The 17,991-nt window shown below is 47.1% G+C and overlaps 1 protein-coding gene across 2 annotated transcripts in view; it reads left to right on the top strand.

Moving 5' to 3' along the window:
- The first annotated feature begins 6,524 nt into the window (after positions 1-6,524).
- The window catches only part of BMP7 (bone morphogenetic protein 7), a 75,892-nt gene continuing 64,425 nt past the window's right edge, over positions 6,525-17,991 (top strand). The window contains exon 1 of one of the 2 annotated variants that reach the window (XM_035122480.3): positions 6,525-7,344. In XM_035122480.3, coding sequence (XP_034978371.2) covers positions 6,894-7,344 — 451 coding nt within the window. In that variant the 5' untranslated portion in view covers positions 6,525-6,893. The remainder of the gene's footprint in view (positions 7,345-17,991) is intronic. The other variant, XM_060277319.2, reaches the window with a different exon arrangement.

The following is a 17,991-nucleotide window of genomic DNA, read 5'->3' as shown; positions in this document are numbered from 1 at the left end:
TGCTACGGTATGGTCCATGGGGTCACGAAGAGTCGGACACGACTAAACGACTAAAAAACAACAACCACAGCTACCTCGCAATCTACCAGTAGATCACGATCTACCTGTTGGCTATCCCTGCTCTAGGTCTTAGAATTAGATGCTTAGTCAGTGCACCAGTAGTGCAGACCTTTGGATACAAACATTGCTTAATAAAGTAACACAACTTTTTGAGGACAAAAGAATTAGGTATTGCGTACCCATGATTCTATTAATCCACTTTCATAAGGGAGCTTGTTATGCCAGATCAACTTTTCAGCTTCCACCACCTGTGACCTGATTCTGAGCTTTCGAATTGCAGCTTAAGAAGAATCTTGGAAGGTTGCAGTGAGAAAAACCATGTTTTAGCCAATGAGCAAAGTCCAGCACACAAGCTTTCTGGGAAAATAAGCAAGATCTATCCCACTAATCCAAATGGGAAACATTAGGGAATGAGCAGATTCAAAACCGTGTTGGGGCGGTGGTGGGGGGCCACGGAATCCCATTATATAAAGAGCAGTTCTGCATAAACACAATCAGGATTAGGCTGTTAAATGGCAACCTCAACCTAATCAGTGAACAGTTTAAGCGTGTTTACATGGAAGTCTCACTGTATTCAGTGCAGTTTTAGCTAGCTTCTAGCTAGCAGTTTCTTGAGAAGTCGGTGCTGTTCATGCATGCATATTCTAAGCAGTGTCCACACAATAACATCAACATGATGCCCCAAATTGCTTTCCCATTCAGGCTACATACATCATATGCGGTGAAACCCTTGTCAAATTCCCTGAAGTCAGGCTCCAATTTGTGGTAGAGCTGACAAGATGGTGCAGAAACTCTATGCAACTAGTTTCCCCTTCCAAAGACCAGCACTGGTGTGCAATGAAATACTTGCTTTTTTTAAAAAAAAGCAACCACCTGACAAGGCTTTTCTCCAGTTTTGTCAGCTTCACCTGAGTACAGAGAAGGGAAACAGTAAAGGAAATGGCCCTGTCTCAGAAACCCTGTTGCAGAAAAGGAGGAGTAAGGGAGCCACACTTGCATCCAATAATTATGACCAAAGAGAGACTTCCATATAGGGGTTGAGAGGGAAAGTGGAAAAAGAGACGCTCTCAAATGTGTATGACTGTATGGAAAAAGAGGTAGGCAGAGGATTAAAAATGCTCTTTATATAGGAAGTAGGCAGTTGGAATGTAATTGTAGCCCCACCTTCCTGCATGGTGAACTAAAACAAATTCTGCAGATAAGCATTTCAAGAACTGCATCCATACAAATGGTGATGCTCATTGCCTCTCCAGATGTCTTTTGTATTGTAAATTACTAATTATTTGTGCTCATGATGGTGTTGGGGCAGTTATACATGATCCTGCTTTCAATACTGTTTGTGCCTGCAAAAGATCTGGGGCAGTCACGCTGTTTTGCTTCAAACAGTCCATGTCCTGTAGCTCCCTGCTGAAATCCTTTTCATGCCACAAATGTTCTGTTGCTGTCCCCCCCCCCCCCCAGTTTTGTTGCACTGTGGTGTAAGGGTGCCCCTTTAGACAGTAATAATCCAGTAACATTGAGGAAGCATCACAGAACTACTAATAAAGCAGAAAAATGAGTGGATGGTCCAGCATAAATCCACCACTGGTGTACTATTATTGTGCCAATGACATTTTGTAGGATTTACCTGCTTTTTTAAAATCATGAACTTGGAGGGGGCATCATAAGCATTTTAACAGACACAAGTGAAATTAATCATGGGACAGATACTCCAACCAGCAGGTAGTGCCATTCTCTCTATAGCAGTGATGGGCAACTTTTTGAGCTTGGTGTCAAAATTCGCCAAAAAAGCGAGCATAACTCGGGTGGTGTGGAGAAAAAATAATACTTTCGCGATATTTATAGTTTAAATAACAAAAATGTATAATTGTAATATATAACTGTTTTTAATAAACCAAAAACTAATTATTTAACCAAACCAAACCAAAAACCCATTATTTATCACAAAGTGCCCAGAGTTGTTGAGCTTTTTGGGGGGAGCTGCTGACCAAAGTTTTGGAGGTTTTTTGGGGGGATGCAAAAGTTGCTTTGCTTTTTGGTGGGGATGCCCCAAAGCTCTGTGCTTTTTTGGGGGGGGGGGAAGAACAGAAATAAATGACGAATAATACCTTCGTTGGAACTAACACGCAGCACCGACATAGTCTGCCAAAGCACCAAAAAACCCAGCACAGAACGGGTTAAAAAACGAATGCTGTTACACCCAATCATCGTCTGCCAAAGCGCCAGAAAAACGGCACAGAAAGGGTTAAAAACCAATCTCTGGCTACCAGCAACAACAACAACAAAAAAGGATCCGGGTTTTAACAGCGGAGACAAGCTGTAGCGCGAATGGGCAGATGGGGCGTGTGCCAGCAGTGAGAGCTCTGCGTGTCACGTCTGACACGCGTGTTATAGGTTCGCCATCACTGCTCTATAGTGTAGGACAGTGGTTTTCAACCAGTGTGCTGTGGGGTGTCTTGAATGATGGTCAGGGGTGCTGCAGGCACCCCTGGCCTCTGTCCCTCTTTCCTTCCCTCCCTCCCTCCTCTGATGCCCTCTTGTGTCTCTGCCTCCCAAAGGCTTGCAGGGCGTTTTGTTGCAGCAGCCTTGGCTACAAGCTCCGCAGGTGAATGGTGCCTCTCTCTTTGGGGAGGGGGGCAGCTCAGAGACCAAGGACAGGACTCCCAAGGGGAGGGGAGAGGAGGCTTCCACAAAGGAGGGTGTTCGAAAAAGGGTGAGAGGCTGCCAGCTCTGCAGGCATGGGGTGACATAAGTGGGCTCCTGAGCCCCACAGGGGTGCAGCAAAAAGGTTGAAAACCTCTGGTTGAGGAGCTGAATTCTACCTCATGTCAATGGGGGCGAGGGCAGCTAAAATCTCTGAAAGATTCTTAAAGGAAAAGTTGGCTTTCCCAGATTTTGCTCCTGCTCTATCTCTGCACCATAGAAGAGCAACGTAAGCACCTATCACATCAAGAGGACCAGCAGCGCCTGTTTTATGTAATCATGGCACAGCAGTTGCTTGACCTGGTAACACAGCCTCTCACCCCTGTAAGCAGAGAATGGTGTTTTTTTTTTAAATGCACTGTGGCATCCCTCAACGCCCAAGTCAGAATCAGGTGTTGCTGTGAGGCAAAGATTATATATGATAAGGAAGTTGGATCATCAGTTTTGTCTATGCTAAAACTGAAGACAAGACACAACACGTGCATGTGGGTGGGGAGGCCTGGATCAAGAACTGTTAAGATCATGCTGCAACATAAGCTAACACTGACAGTATCAAGCTTATTTCTTTGTCTTATCAAACCACAAGCTGCTCTGCTTAAACATTTTCATGGCAACTTTCCTTTCCCCTTTTCCATTGGGGAAAAGTGATCTTTGGCTGTCTTAGCCCACATCCATGCTAACCTGTTTGTAGTATTAGAAAGTGTTTCTCAATATACAATCATTCATGCACGTCCTCAACATGCTCCTTTCAATCTGGAGCAGAGGTTCCCAACCTTTTTTTGGCCATGCCCCACCTAAGCATCTGTAAAACTGATGCCCGCCCCCCCACCCCCTGTGACATATAATTTTTATTCAAAAAGTGAACTCCTATTCACACGGAGGAAGCCTAAAAGGCCGCTCACTGTTAATAACTCATCCTCGAATTGCCCCCATCAAAAATAAAATTGCCTCCCTGTGGGGCGTGTGCCCCACATTGGGAACCACGGATCTAGAGTGATTCTAGATCCTGCCACCCACAAGGGTGAGTGTAGTTACTCGATACAATTTGAAAAGGTTACTTGCACCTTTTCCTCCCTGCACATGATGCAGGTGAATGAAAGAGAAAGTGGTGACACACCCATCCACAAGATCATTGAGCAGGTGTGAATATGCCCGCCTCCCATTCCCTAGTGAACTGTCAGAGAAGCGGTCTGCCTGAGTGACACCAATCTCCCAAGCTCAACGTCACCGACTACTATCCTCACAGAGCCAATTCTCTGATAATTGTTGCTCCATGTGCGGAATAGAGGTCCCCCAACAGCTGTTAGTTCCCTTAACAAACCACAGTTTCCAGGATACTTTTGGGGAAGCCATGTGTGAAGGTCCTGTGTGAGTGCCTGGAGCCGGTTGGAGGATGGATGGTGGCTAATGGGATTGAGGTTGAATCCTGACAAGACAGAAGTACTGTCCATGGAAGTGCAGGTCAGTTCTGTGTCAGGACAGCTGTCTGCCAGCTCCATCTGGTATGCAGGCTGAGACCCTACCTGCCTCCAGACTGTCTCACCAGAGTGGTGCATGCTTTAGTTTATCTCTCGCTTGTGCTCTACATGGGGCTACCTTTGAAGGTGACCCGGAAACTACAACTAGACTGGTGACTGGGGGCAGCTGCCGAGACTACATAACACTGGTCCTGAAAGACCTACATTGGCTCCCAGTATGTTTCCGAGCACAATTCAAAGTGTTGGTGCTGACCTTTAAAGCCCTAAACGGCCTCAGCCCAATATACCTGAAGGAGCGTCTCCACCCCCATCGTTCTGCCCGGACGCTGAGGTCCAGCGCCGAGGGCCTTCTGGCGGTTCCCTCACTGCGAGAAGCAAAGTTACAGGGAACCAGGCAGAGGGCCTTCTTGGCAGTGGTGCCCGCCTTGTGGAACACCCTCCCATCAGATGTAAAAGAGATAAACAACCACCTGACATTTAGAAGACATCTGAAGGCAACCCTGTTCAGGGAAGTATATGACAGTGCTATGACACTGTTTCAATTGTATAGTGCAGACTGAGTCCTTGAAGAGTCTCTGGCAGAGTAGGCAGTGGATCAATTGTCTGACTCGGTATAAGGCAGTTTCATGTGTTCACCCTGACTTGTATGCTGAACATTCTCCAGGACGTGGTGAACCACAGTGACTTAGTGGGCATTCAGAAGACCAGTTGCTATGAGAAAAATAATAGCTCACAACTGCTCCATCAAACAGTCATCACTATGTAGAAACAAGTGTGTGAATCATCCTTTTTTTTCTAGCTCCAACAAAGGCTGTAGTCAAATGTCACTTTCTGAAAGTCTCAGTGATTACTATCAATTGATATTGGCTGGACAAATAAAGAAATAATGTAGCGAAATTATTTCTGGACTGCAGATGGGATATTGTGTGCTTGACTATTCCTCCATGGGAATGGGGAAGAGATAATCAAAGTTTAAACACAAACATACACTAGAAACCATCTTCTTGACTTTTAAATTTCTGTTTTGGGGTATTATTTTTAAAGTGGAGGAGCATTCAGTCATGTAATTCCCCACAAAGCTGCTGTCTAATGGAAGTCCAGTTACCTGGACTTCCTGTTATCTGCTACTGATGGGCTGGGTTCCCCCCCCTTATCTATAATCTGAACTTTGTTTGGCTTTCTGCTTTATTTGGTAACTGGTTTTCAACATTTTTGTATGAATTGTTGTGAATCTTTCAAACTGATGTGTATTGTGAAGGAAAAATGACCCCCCCCCCAAAGAGGAAACGTGGAGGTGCCCTGCAAAGTATGGGGACGGGGGTTAATAAGGATAGGTTCAAATATTTTAAGTCCTTTGCACTGGGCCCTAGATTTCCTGGCCACCCTTTCTTAAACATGAAAAAGGTTTTTGAAAACAACAACTTGGCATTCAAGGCAGTGAGCATGCTGCAAAGTGCGAGCCACTCGCCGTCTTAATTTGTTCAGAGATCTAAATTTGCATCCATTCATACATATTAGCATTTGCAAAGTCTACGCAAATTTGCATCATGAGCCTGTTCCGAGAATCCTTTTAAAGACCTAGAAACGCCCTTACTTACTTACGTAGTACTGTAGCATAAAGCTACGGAGATCGAAAGGAAGCAGTATCGAGCTTTATTTTGTTTTTACCTGCTTGCTGTGCTTGCTTTAAAACTGCGCAGCTCCTAGTCAAGGAGAACAGTATACCAGAAGTATAGTTCCCACTTCACAATCCCGCCCCCTCCAAAATGTGGTTAGCAGCTACTACACTTTAGAAATAAACGCTGCGGTTTAATTCCCCCATCCCAGAACTTTGGCGGGGCGTTGCTGTTGCCGGAACTGCAACAACTTCACCGCAGCCGCCCGCTTTGGGGCTCGTTCGAGGCCGCCCCCACGTGAGATCCTACCTGGGGGAGCAAACCCCGTCGAGCAAAGTGGGGAGGGGTCGCTCCCGCGGAAACGCGCCGCGTGCCTGCGTAAAACAAGTGCCTCGCTTTCCCGGTGCCAGATGTGGAAGGCCGATCCGCACGCCGCGTGCGTAAAAACCTTTATTTCCCAACCGCCCACCCCCCCACTCCAAGGGTCCGTGCGTTGTTGGGGACACAGAGCCTGAATCGGCGGGGGCAGCAAACGGCGGACCCAGGCAGGCGGCGAGGCTGGCTTTTCTTGTGGCTTCACTTCGGGACACTTATACCAGTTGGGCGAGGGAGTGCAACGCGCCGAGCTCCGCCCCTTCGCGCGAACTCCCGCTGCCGCCTGCTCTGCGAAGCCGCCGCTCAGAAGACTTGCGCTTGGTGGTGAGGCGGACGGGCGAGCGAGCGAGCTAGCACATCCCCGAGGGAAGCGGTCAGGTCGGAGCCCGGGGTCGCCGGGCCGCTCTCCTCCCCTCTCTCCGCCTATGGCTCTCGGCAACTAAGCGCGCTCGCTCCTCCCTCCTTCCCGGGATCGCCCGGGCTATCATGCGCGCCTCTCGGTGGGCTCTCCAGGGCAGCTCGCCGGCCAAGTGATCTGTCCCTCCGCGGGGCGCTCGGCTGCCCCTTCCTTTTTAATGCGCGGCTCTTTCGGCCGGTCGCCTCTCCCGCCGCCGCCGCCGCTCAGCCCGCCGGCTCCCTGGCTCTGCCCCCCGTGACGGAGATGCGCGCGGCGGGGTGGTTCAAGCGGCGGGCGGCGGAGGCGGCTGCCGCCCGGCTGCTCGTGTGGCTCCTCTTGGGCGCCTGGGCTGTGGAGCTGCGCTGCGCCCTGGCCGACTTCACGCTGGAGAACGAGGTGCACTCGAGCTTCATCCACCGGAGGCTCCGTAGCCAGGAGCGCCGGGAGATGCAGCGGGAGATCCTCTCCATCCTGGGCTTGCCCCACCGGCCGAGGCCCCATCTGCACGGCAAGCACAACTCGGCACCCATGTTCATGCTGGACCTCTACAATGCCATGTCGGTGGAGGAGGAGGGCGCCGGAGGCAGCGACGGCGGAGAGGGCTACTCGTACCCTTACAAGCCCATCTTCAGCACCCAGGGGCCGCCCCTGGCCAGCCTGCAGGACAGCAACTTCCTCACCGAGGCCGACATGGTCATGAGCTTCGTCAACATGGGTGAGTCTCTTGGCTTGCAGGGAGAGGGAGAAGGTGCTTGGGGAACACTTTGGAGACGGACACTTCCTCGTGGCCTCGGGGAAGCCAGGAGGAACCTGTGGGGTGCTGAGGCCGAGTGGCTGGCACCGGCAATGCAAGGGCATAGCAGCCCAGGCCTGGCATCCTGGGCAGTTCCTGTGGCATCCATGCGCCACCCTGTAGGGCCTGTTTGGGCAGACACCTGCTGAGGGCTTCTCTAGCAGCAGCCAGGAGCCATTTTCCCCAATCCTCCCCCAATAGTGGTACTCTATGGCATTGTGGGAAATTGCAGTGACCCAGTGGGGTGGCCCCCCATGAGAGGACACTTTGCCAGACATCTCTTCAAACATGGAGCTATTTTTTTAAATAAAAAAACACACAACACCCAGAAGTATTAGACTGGGCTTTAAAAATATTAACGCTCCACTTAAGCACCTTTTGAGGAACAACCCTCTGGTTACATGTATGAGGCAGCTGTTAAAGGAAGGGCAGCACTTCTGAAGTGTTTTGATCTCCACCTTCCAAAAAGTTTATTTTAATTTCCGGGCTCCCCCATCCTTGCACCAACCACCAGGACAGCAAATCCTTGGTGTGCCATTCTTGTGTGCCTGATGCTGTTAAAGACCTGTTGATTGGGGTTCTTACCTGGCATTTGAAAAGGCGATGGTGTTTGAAAAGCAGATTTATGATGCCTCTCAAATCTGCAAGCAGGGAAACATCGAAATTAGTGGGTCTTTGCTAATCTGGTTGGATGGATGGAGCAAGTGGAGGAACTGCTATCCTCACAAATCCAATGTGAATCAGTTATGATCCTCTTCTAAGGGACATCCACCCTACCAGTGTGTCTTGAATGCTGAGAGAAGGGTGGGTCCACCCGCCTCAGGATCCTGCCCTCCTTATACCTTTATATCCCTCCTTCTAGGACTAGGTGATCCATACTACTCAACAAGGGTGGTGGTGTCCCACAGTACGAGAGCCATTAATTTAACATGTAACCTGTCAGTGCTGAGTGATCTTCAGATATGTGCTTTTTGAGTGTTTCTAGGATAGCCACCTGAAATACTATTCCAAAGCCAAAGGTTTGTGCCACCAGCTGTCTTCAGTCCTTTCCCTGCAAAGAGAGCATTCATAGATTCACTTTAAGGCTGCAATCAGATGCACACTAACTTGGGAGTGAGTGGTGCTTGAATGCATAGGACCAAGATGCATGGCAAACCATGGCATGTTCAAAAGGCAGATTAACCACTGAGTAGCAAATAGAGCCCTTTGGGTTCCATGCTTGCAACAGTCAGTGTGCATTGCAAGCATCAACTGAAAGCTTCACCAATGAGTATGGATTTTTAAAAGATGAGGAAATTGCATCATTTTACTGTGTACGAGTGCTTGGAGCCTGGAGGTTACAGAATCTTGTGTATGGGCCCCTAATTATACTTTAATGTACATGTTTTGGTACCCAGTTCACAGTAGGGGTGGGGTACTTGCTTAGCTCTTTAAAAATCAAGTAAAACAGGGAGGGGTATGGTGCTGCTATGGGGTAATTTAACCTAGAATAAAGACCTTCGTGACTAATTTAGGATTGTGAGAATAATTCCATATGCATGTGCTGAAAGAGTAATAATTTCTTTTCTTTTACCATGGAAGTATGGATAAAGTGTTCTTATGGAAAACAGCTCTTTATCAAGAAGACTTGAGAGCCAGCTATAAAAAGGTGGTTCTCAGTTGTGGTTGCAACTGTGATGATTGATCATGTGGTGTTGTTAATTGTGGATTAATTAATCTCAATTAGTGTCATCTTGTAAATGCACTCGGGAGCTGGCTCAGAGATATTTGCTGTGGCGACTTAGAACTCCTTGCTTCACCTCCCAATCTTGTTTTGTTGTCTTTGATACTGCCTAAAGAGGAATGCCATGATGTCCATCCTTATTTCTTTGCTTTAGCGGTGTTTGCCTGCATTTTGCCGTGAGGCTAGTTCTGACTTGGGAACCTGAACTACAGCAGGCCACAGGCTGCAACACATAACAGATGAAGGGGCTTAAACCACCTGCAACATTGCTGGAGCTGCTGTAAATGGAGAGATCCTGGTGGAAAAGGAGATACACAGAGGCAGTATTTAAGCTTCTCCAAAGAGCCAGCTTTCATAGGATTGCTTGTGGGGTTTCATTTCTTCTTCAGGCTGCAGTCCCCAAACCCTTTACTTTAGAGGGATCGTATTTAGACCAGTGGGAGAACTCTGCAGTAAGTGGGTTGTGATCTTAATGACCCCAAGAAAGGTTCTCTAGTAAATCCTCATTTGCTGTTCTTTCTAATGAGCTAGCCTGGGTTGCCAGCCTGTGCTCTTTTGGTGAGCACATGTGGATGGGTTTATGCAAATTAAATGGAAGTTGTCACTTTTCGGCTTGCGGTTGGCTGAGCCTTTTTAATGGGATGTGGTCCTCCAATGGGGTTTTCTCTTTGTGTGTTATGGGTCAGAATAAACTGGCTGGATTTGAGTCGAACACTCTCAGGGGCAAGCTGTCTATTTAAAATATATAATTATAGGCACCAGTTTTGCTGTATCTGTTTTTAGCCTGTGTCACATGCATCTGTGAAACCACCGCATGTACAGATTGCAACTCTGTGAATCCAGACCAAATCCAAACAGAAGTTCAGAACAGCGAAGAGCTTTAAACGCAGCCCCAGGCTCCCCCCACTGCTCTCTACTCTGCAACTCTAAACAAGAAGGGACTCACCGGGAATTTGAAGGGACACACACACCCTTTGAATATGAAATGGTAATCTGACTCATCTTTGTTGTTGTGTATATGGGTTCTTTTGCCTAAGATTTCATGATTGTCCAGATGAGCACCAATGATAAAATTCTGGTTTTGGAAGAAACTTATGAATAGTCTGCAAGGTGCGGTTGCTGGGAGATAAAAGGCTAAAGACATGGGTAGACAAACTAAGATCCGGGGGCCGGATCTGGCCCAATCGCCTTCTAAATCTGGCCCGCGGACGGTCCGGGAATCAGCATGTTTTTACATGAGTAGAATGCATTCTTTTATTTAAAATGCATCTCTGGGTTATTTGTGGGGCATAGGAATTCGTTTACCCCCCCCATATAGTCCGGCCCCCCACAAGGTCTGAGGGACAGTGAACTGGCCCCCCTGCTGAAAAAGTTTGCTGACCCCTGGCTAAAGAGGTGCCACTTCTAAGGAGACCTGGGTTGGGGGTGTCAAATCACCACCCCCAGGCCTCTTCACCTGTCCATCAGGACTTTTCTGAGGCCACACCTCTTATCTCCAGGCCAGATCCTTCAGTGAATCTGCTCTGTATTGCCTGGGTAGAATATTTCCTTTAACTGCGATGATGCTGGCTTGGATCGATGGCAGCGAGATAGGTGTGGGTCTATGCACTATACAAAAGTTAGAGGCATACCCACTTTTGACTCTGGTCCCCAGAAGGTTGCCTAAGATAGTATGTGGCTCTTGGGCTGACAAGAGTTCTGCACCTCTGCTTTAGACATTGTCGTTGAACCTGTATGGAACTCCATTGTTGGGAATCCTTTGTACCTGTAAGACTTGGGTTTGGTAAGGAAAAACCCCATACTGAGCTGAGCGTTTGAACCAAGCTTATTCTTCTCTCTACAGCAGGCACCCCCAAACTGCGGCCCTCCAGATGTTTTGGCCTACAACTCCCATGATCCCTAGCTAACAGGACCAGTGGTCAGGGATGATGGGAATTGTAGTCCAAAACATCTGGAGGGCCGAAGTTTGGGGGTGCCTGCTCTACATTCATTCTCTAAAAGAGAATTGCCAGCAGCTTGCTGTTTTATGTATGTCATCGTTTGTGCATCGGGTGATATACATCTGATCCTTGTAATTGTTCCACCCCCTCTTTGATGCAGAAGGATCATGGCAACTGGGTGCACACACACTGGCAACCACGTGAACCTGCACACAGTTGTTTATAAACATGGTGTGTATGTATGTATGTAGATACATGCGCATAAACACAGAGAGAGCCAAAATGTTCAGGCACACTATCTAATTCCAGGAAAACCAGGATGAACTTATAAAGAATGAAACTCAATTCATAGAATCATAGGATAGCTCAGTCTGCAGAGCACGTGACTTTAATCTCAACCCAATCCTGTGCAGGCTTAAAAGGTAAAGGGACACCTGACCACTAGGTCCAGTTGTGACCGACTCTGGAGTTGCGGTGCTCATCTTGCGTTATTGGCCGAGGGAGCCGGCGTACAGCTTCCGGGTCATGTGGCCTGCATGACAAAGCCGCTTGTGGTGAACCAGAGCAGCACATGGAAACACCGTTTACCTTCCCGCTGCAGCGGTACCTATTTATCTACTTTCACTTTGATGTGCTTTCAAACTGCTAGGTTGGCAGGAGCTTACTCTGTGCAGGCTTACTCTGAACTACCGGTAAACACTGCTGTGTTCAGAGGAACGTGGTCCCCACATAAGTGAGCAAAGGATTGCAAGACTTGGAGCTGCTTTGCATATACACATCCATCCCTTGGTGGCTGCAGCAGCGTCAAGCAATGACCTGTTTGTGTGATGAAACCATCAGGTTGAACACCACATATAGAGCTGTAGTATTCCATTCAATCAATGCCTTGCCTTTCCATGGAACTGCTCAGCTGCATCAAATAGTGAGCAATCAAGAGATGCACATGAATGAATGAAATAGCTCACATTTTCCATTGTTTATCTCCGGGGTGGGGAACCTCTTTCAGCCCAAGAGGCATATTCCATTGCGGGCAGCCTTTCAGGGGCCACGTACCAGTGGTGGGCATGGCCAGAGGCAATGTGGGCATAACAACAGGTTTGACTCTTACCTTTGTAATAGTAGGCTATTTTCCAGCATGCAAAAGTCAGAGATTTCTGCATGCACATACACCCCCCCCATCTCCTCAATTCTTGGTCGTACACCTAGGCAAGCAGAGGCATTACTGCAGTTCAAGTACACATCCCATTCTAGGAGGATCACTTGAGGCAGTTTCAGGGCAGGAACAATGAGGTGTGAACCATAGAATTGTAGAGTTGGAAGGGCCCATGAGGGTCATCTCCAACTCTCTGCAATGCAGGAATCTTTTGCCCAACGCTGGGCTCAAACCCACGACCCTGAGATATAAGAGTCTCATGCTCTACTGCAGGCATAGACAACCTTGACTCTCCAGATGTTTTGGAACTACAACTCCCATGATCCCTGACCACTGGCCCTGTTAGCTAGGGATTATGGGAGTTGTAGTTCCAAAACATATGGAGAGCCAAGGTTCCCTATGTCTGCTCTACTGACTGAGCTATCCCAACAGTTAAGTGTGCAGCTTGAGGAGAGGGGATGTAGCTTAGATAAAAGTTATATAATAGTAGGAACATAAGGAGAGCTTTGCTGGATCAGACGAAAAGCCCATCTGGTTGAGCGTCCTGTTTTCACAATGGCGAACCAGATTCCAGCAGAACCTGAGTGCAACAGGTTCTTATGGTGGCAGATTCTTTGTTTAATTTTGTGCTTTGTTAAGAAATTCTTTTGTCAGCCTTGAATCTTCCAACATTCTGCTTCATTGGAGATCCTGGGTTCTCATACCATGCATAAACTTATGCACCTTTATCATGCCCTGTTTTACTCATGCTGTGATGCTTTCTCAGAACAGAATTGGCCAAGCCACTGTATCATTTTGGTCACACTTTTCTGATTCCCCCCCACCCTTCTCCAGAATGCCTTTTTTGAGGTGAAGTGACTAAAACTGTACACAGTATTTCAAGGCTGGCTGAACCTTAGATTTTTATTAACAGCATTAATGACAGTTTTGTTTTCAATCCCTTTCCCAATAACCCTTAACGTGAAATTTGTCCTTTTACTGCCTATCCACACAGTTTGGAAATATCATTTTGGAGCTCATTGCAATCCACCTTTCTTTTAAACTACTCTGAATAAATTGGTATCAACAGCAAACTTTGCTACCTCTCTGCTCACCCCTTAACTTTAGATCATTTATGAACAAGTTAAAAAGCACAGGTCCTAATACCGGTGCCAGTCCTTGGGGTGGGGGGGGGGAGAGAGAGAGAGTTCACTTTCTAAAACTCTCCAGCAGTAGAAGTAGATAAACACAGGTGGCAGTTCCAGAGAAACAGCATGCATTATTTGTTTCCTAAAAAGCTAGCTGACTTTCCACAAATGTCTTAGAATCCTCATCCATGATCTCTATGTAAACAAAAGCTACAGGAGTCTTGTGTTATAGTTTGAAATATTTTAACAAACCATTTCATTTGAGAGTTTAAGCGATATCAGAAAAATTGTAGCCCAGAGAAAAGTGTAAAGCTTCATTTGAAATGCTGAACCGAAAGCTCTTCTTTGTCAGGTCCTGTTTAGGAAAAAATCACAGTGTCCATAAAAGCAGACAACATGCTTCTACACTGTGCAGGTTGATGGGACAAAGTTAAGAAAATTGCATGTATTATATTGGGTCCAAACCCAACCCCTTCCTAGGGCCAGCATATATACAATCAACTGGGTTTCTCTGCCCCCCCCCAGCTACTTAAGGTTAGATGAAGGGGGCTGTGCACCTGAGGCTACCTTTGTGTTGAAAAAATACCACATCAGGGAGAAGGATAGGCTCAACTTTTCCTCTTGATGTGCTAATTTTCTATGGTGTGTAGGCAGTTTGCTTTATGGGAGAGCACCCAGTCGCTCCCCTGCTGCCCGCCGATTGTAGAGACCAGTCTAATGCTATACTGCAGGAGATGCTCTTCAAGAAATCATGGTGCTGCTATAGTTCTGTTGTGTTTGCCTTCTGTTAGCATGGTCTGTCATTAGTAAGATGATAGGCAAGATCCAATCGTTTTAACATAGACAGGTGGAACAAGGCACTTCTGAGAGTTTTGTCTGTATGGTTTTGTTCCCCTGTCAACAGTGCATGCCAGGACGAGTTTAAGAAAGGACATAGATCCATAATAGCTTTCTTCATCCTTGTGCACACCTTTCATCCCATTGTAGCCTCAGTTCTTTCATCTCCATGGGACAAAGGCCAGCTTGTTTATAGGCTTCTTAATGAATTAGACTAGTTGCTAGCCAGCCTATATAGCGAAGCACAGCACCTGGTTTCAGACATACAGATTTCTATTGACAGTGGAAATTAGAAGATCTTTTGTGAGGTGGCGTCCCCCCCCCTTTTAAACTGAACGGTTTCTATAGCGATCTTTTAAAATTGCAGTCTGTATTAAACTGTGTGCCTTGGTTTTGTAAGAGATACTCTTGTGGGCATTGTATTTCCCAGGCAGGGTTTTGTTACATACGTCAAACTAGTGCAGCAAGTGCCATAATGCCAGAATGTGCATTGCAGCAGAGAAGTGTCATAGCACTATGGAAGCCTTTGCAGTTCCTTTTCCTTTTTTTTAAAAGTAAGTTAAGTACAGAACATAAATAAAATAAATGCATCCCTCAATAACTGCAACATATTGGTACACATTAACTGACTTCCTAGCAGTTTTCTACCTACCCCATTGCGTGTCTGGTCATTCGGAGAAGGAGTTTTTCAAGGAGGTGCTAGGTGGGCAAGCTTTGCAAGGATGGCGAAAGATCTAAAAGATTTTGCATTTGGAACAAATGATCCTTTATGAGAAGACAGAGTGGCTTTGTAAGTTGCAAGGAAGCACCGAAAGATGGAGAACCAGCAAACGACACTTACTCTTTTCTTTTTGTGCTCAATACAGTCAAGTGTAGTTGGGGAATGTGTGAGGAGCTGTGTGTCCTCTGATGCATAGACAGCCCCAGAGGTGATGCATGACTTTCCCCTCCATTGGTTACACTGGAATTGCAGAGAGAGGAAGTGCAATGGTCATATGCTTCCTTGCAATGTGCAAAGCCACCTTGAAAACAAACTTTGGTTATGGAAACCACAACAGTTTACTTGTCATGACTCACACTGGAGAACCTGGGCTTTTAACTTGATGTAGGTATTGAAACTTCACTTTTAAGAAATCCTGTCCTACTGAGTGACAGTTCCCATAATCTGCAGATCATTGTTTAGTGTGCACAGTTCATCAAACTGCCATCATAAGGGCAAAGGAAACGGGAAATACCGGTGTGCATTGATCTTTGCTATTCTTATCCAAGGAGGGGTTGTCCCTAATATGGCAGTTACGGGTGCAAGTCTCTAGCACTAGCGTGCCAGCAAAACAGTGCAAGTTGGGTTTATGGGAGTATTGACCCTGCCTGCTCTGCCAGTAACATCAGAGCGCCACATGCCTGCAGCAGCTAACAGCTCTTTTTCCAGCCCCTTAAACAGATGTGGAATTGAAAAACAGCAGTGATTTGACAAACCACGCAGAGGAAGGCTTTCCAAAGGTGTGGAACCACCACTGTCAAGACACTGATCCTTTAGGAGGGAGGGTACATTAACTGAAGGGGGAACGGATTCTTTTTTCGGGCAGGGGAGTTGTTGATATTTGAAGTTGAGATCCCATCTGTTACACTGTTTGTAGCCCTGGGCAAGTTTCCACCTTGCTGAATATTCTTTTTACATAAGCCCATCAAATGCCTTTGAGAAGCTTGCAAGCAGGTATGAAGTCAACATTTCCTTGTTCATGATGAAAATGTTGGCAAGGAGAGGGGCTGTTAGAGGCACCAATTGGTCTGGAGTCCAGAGGGCAGCTGGGACATAGAGCAGGGGAAGCCGCCTTATATTGATCAGACCAGAGGTCGGTCGGTCTGTCTGTCTGTCTGTCTGTCTCTCTCTCTTGTTTATATGGATTGGCAGCAGCTCTTCCCACCCCTACTTGAAGATGGCAGGGATTGAACTTGGAACCTTCTGTGTGCAAAGCAGATGCCTTACCCCTGACGGTTAAATCAGTTTTAAGTTTGTGGTGCAATATGCTCTTAGTGTTACAATTTTGGCCCTTATTCCTGCTTCAGCCGGTATCTTCCTCTCTTCTCTTGTTCCTTTTCCTTGGTTTTTCCTATCTGGCTCTCTGCTTGTTGTTGTCCCTTCTCTTTTTCACACTCGCATATGGGCAGATAAAGCATATTCCAATACGCATTTAAAGCACATTGCTTCCCCAAAAGAATCCTATAGACAGAATCCCCTGACAGAGCTACCATTTCCAGAACTCTTTAAAAACTACAGTTCCCAGCAGCCTTTGGGGGAAGCAGCGGGTGGCGCTGTGGGTTAAACTACAGAGCTTAGGGCTTGCCAATCAGAAGGTCGGCGGTTCGAATCCCTGCGACAGGGTGAGTTGCTCGGTCCCAGCTCCTGCCAACCTAGCAGTTCGAAAGCACGTCAAAGTGCAAGTAGATAAATAGGTACTACTCCAGTGGGAAGGTAAACGCCGTTTCCATGTGCTGCTCTGGTTCGCCTGAAGTGGCTTTGTCATGCTGGCCACATGACCTGGAAGCTGTACGCTGGCTCCCTCGGCCAATAACGCGAGATGAGTGCCGCAACCCCAGAGTTGGTCACAACTGGACCTAATGGTCAGGGGTCCCTTTACTTTACCTTTATGCCCTTTAAACATGCATAGAATATGCTTTAAATGTGTAGCGTGGAGCTGTCCTCCTGCATTCCGGCTCCCTTCCTTTCCTCTGGCTCTCTTCTTGGTGGCTGAGACCCACACCCCATTGTTGTCCTGTGCTGGGCTGAGCAGTGCTGCATCCTCAGGGAGGTCTTCTTGCTCCATCCCTTCCTTTCCAACTGGCTCACCTTCCAGCCAGACTGCCAACACCACAGCACCCTGGAGATGACTCCTTCCTAAACTCTCATCACAGTAGCTTAGCCCCAGAGATGGTTGTTGTTGTTGTTGTTTAGTCGTTTAGTCGTGTCCGACTCTTCGTGACCCCATGGACCATAGCACGCCAGGCACTCCTGTCTTGCACTGCCTCCCACAGTTTGGTCAAACTCATGTTCGTAGCTTCGAGAACACTGTCCAACCATCTTGTCCTCTGACGTCCCCTTCTCCTAGTGCCCTCAATCTTTCCCAACATCAGGGTCTTTTCCAAGGATTCTTCTCTTCTCATGAGGTGGCCAAAGTATTGGAGCCTCAGCTTCACGATCTGTCCTTCCAGGGAGCACTCAGGGCTGATTTCCTTAAGAATGGATAGGTTTGATCTTCTTGCAGTCCATGGGACTCTCTCAAAAAAAAATCCTTCCAGTAGCACCTTAGAGACCAACTAAGTTTGTCATTGGTATGAGCTTTTGTGTGCATGCACACTTGGTATCCGAAGAAGTGTGCATGCACACGAAAGCTCATACATATGACAAACTTAGTTGATCTCTAAGGTGCTACTGGAAGGATTTTTTTTTTATTTTCTCTTCCTTCTGGCTTAGTTAAAAGCAGCAGGCAAGGGCTTGGCAGTTGCCCATCTACCACCAAAGGACTCCCTCCCTCAGAATAGGGCCCCCAGGCCAACTTTTAAGATTGATGGTTTTCCCAGATCAATAGGTAAGTGAAACCCCAGTATTCAAGGAGAGAACAATACCACCCCACCTCTCTCAGACATGCAAAATAACCTGAGGGGTGTGTGTGGAGATACTTGCCTTCTGCTTTAGGATTGCATTTGAAACATAGCCACCCCAGGGTGAAACTCATTGTCTTTCTGTTGCAAATTGAGGAAGGACCTCACCCTTTAAAATGAAGAGTAAAT

This window comes from Zootoca vivipara, chromosome 7 (genome assembly GCF_965207765.1).
Source record: "Zootoca vivipara chromosome 7, rZooViv2.hap1.1, whole genome shotgun sequence".
NCBI classification, from domain to species: Eukaryota; Metazoa; Chordata; class Lepidosauria; order Squamata; family Lacertidae; genus Zootoca; species Zootoca vivipara.
The sequence above is the reverse complement of the archived record's forward strand: the minus strand, read 5'-3'. Positions and strand labels throughout refer to the sequence as shown.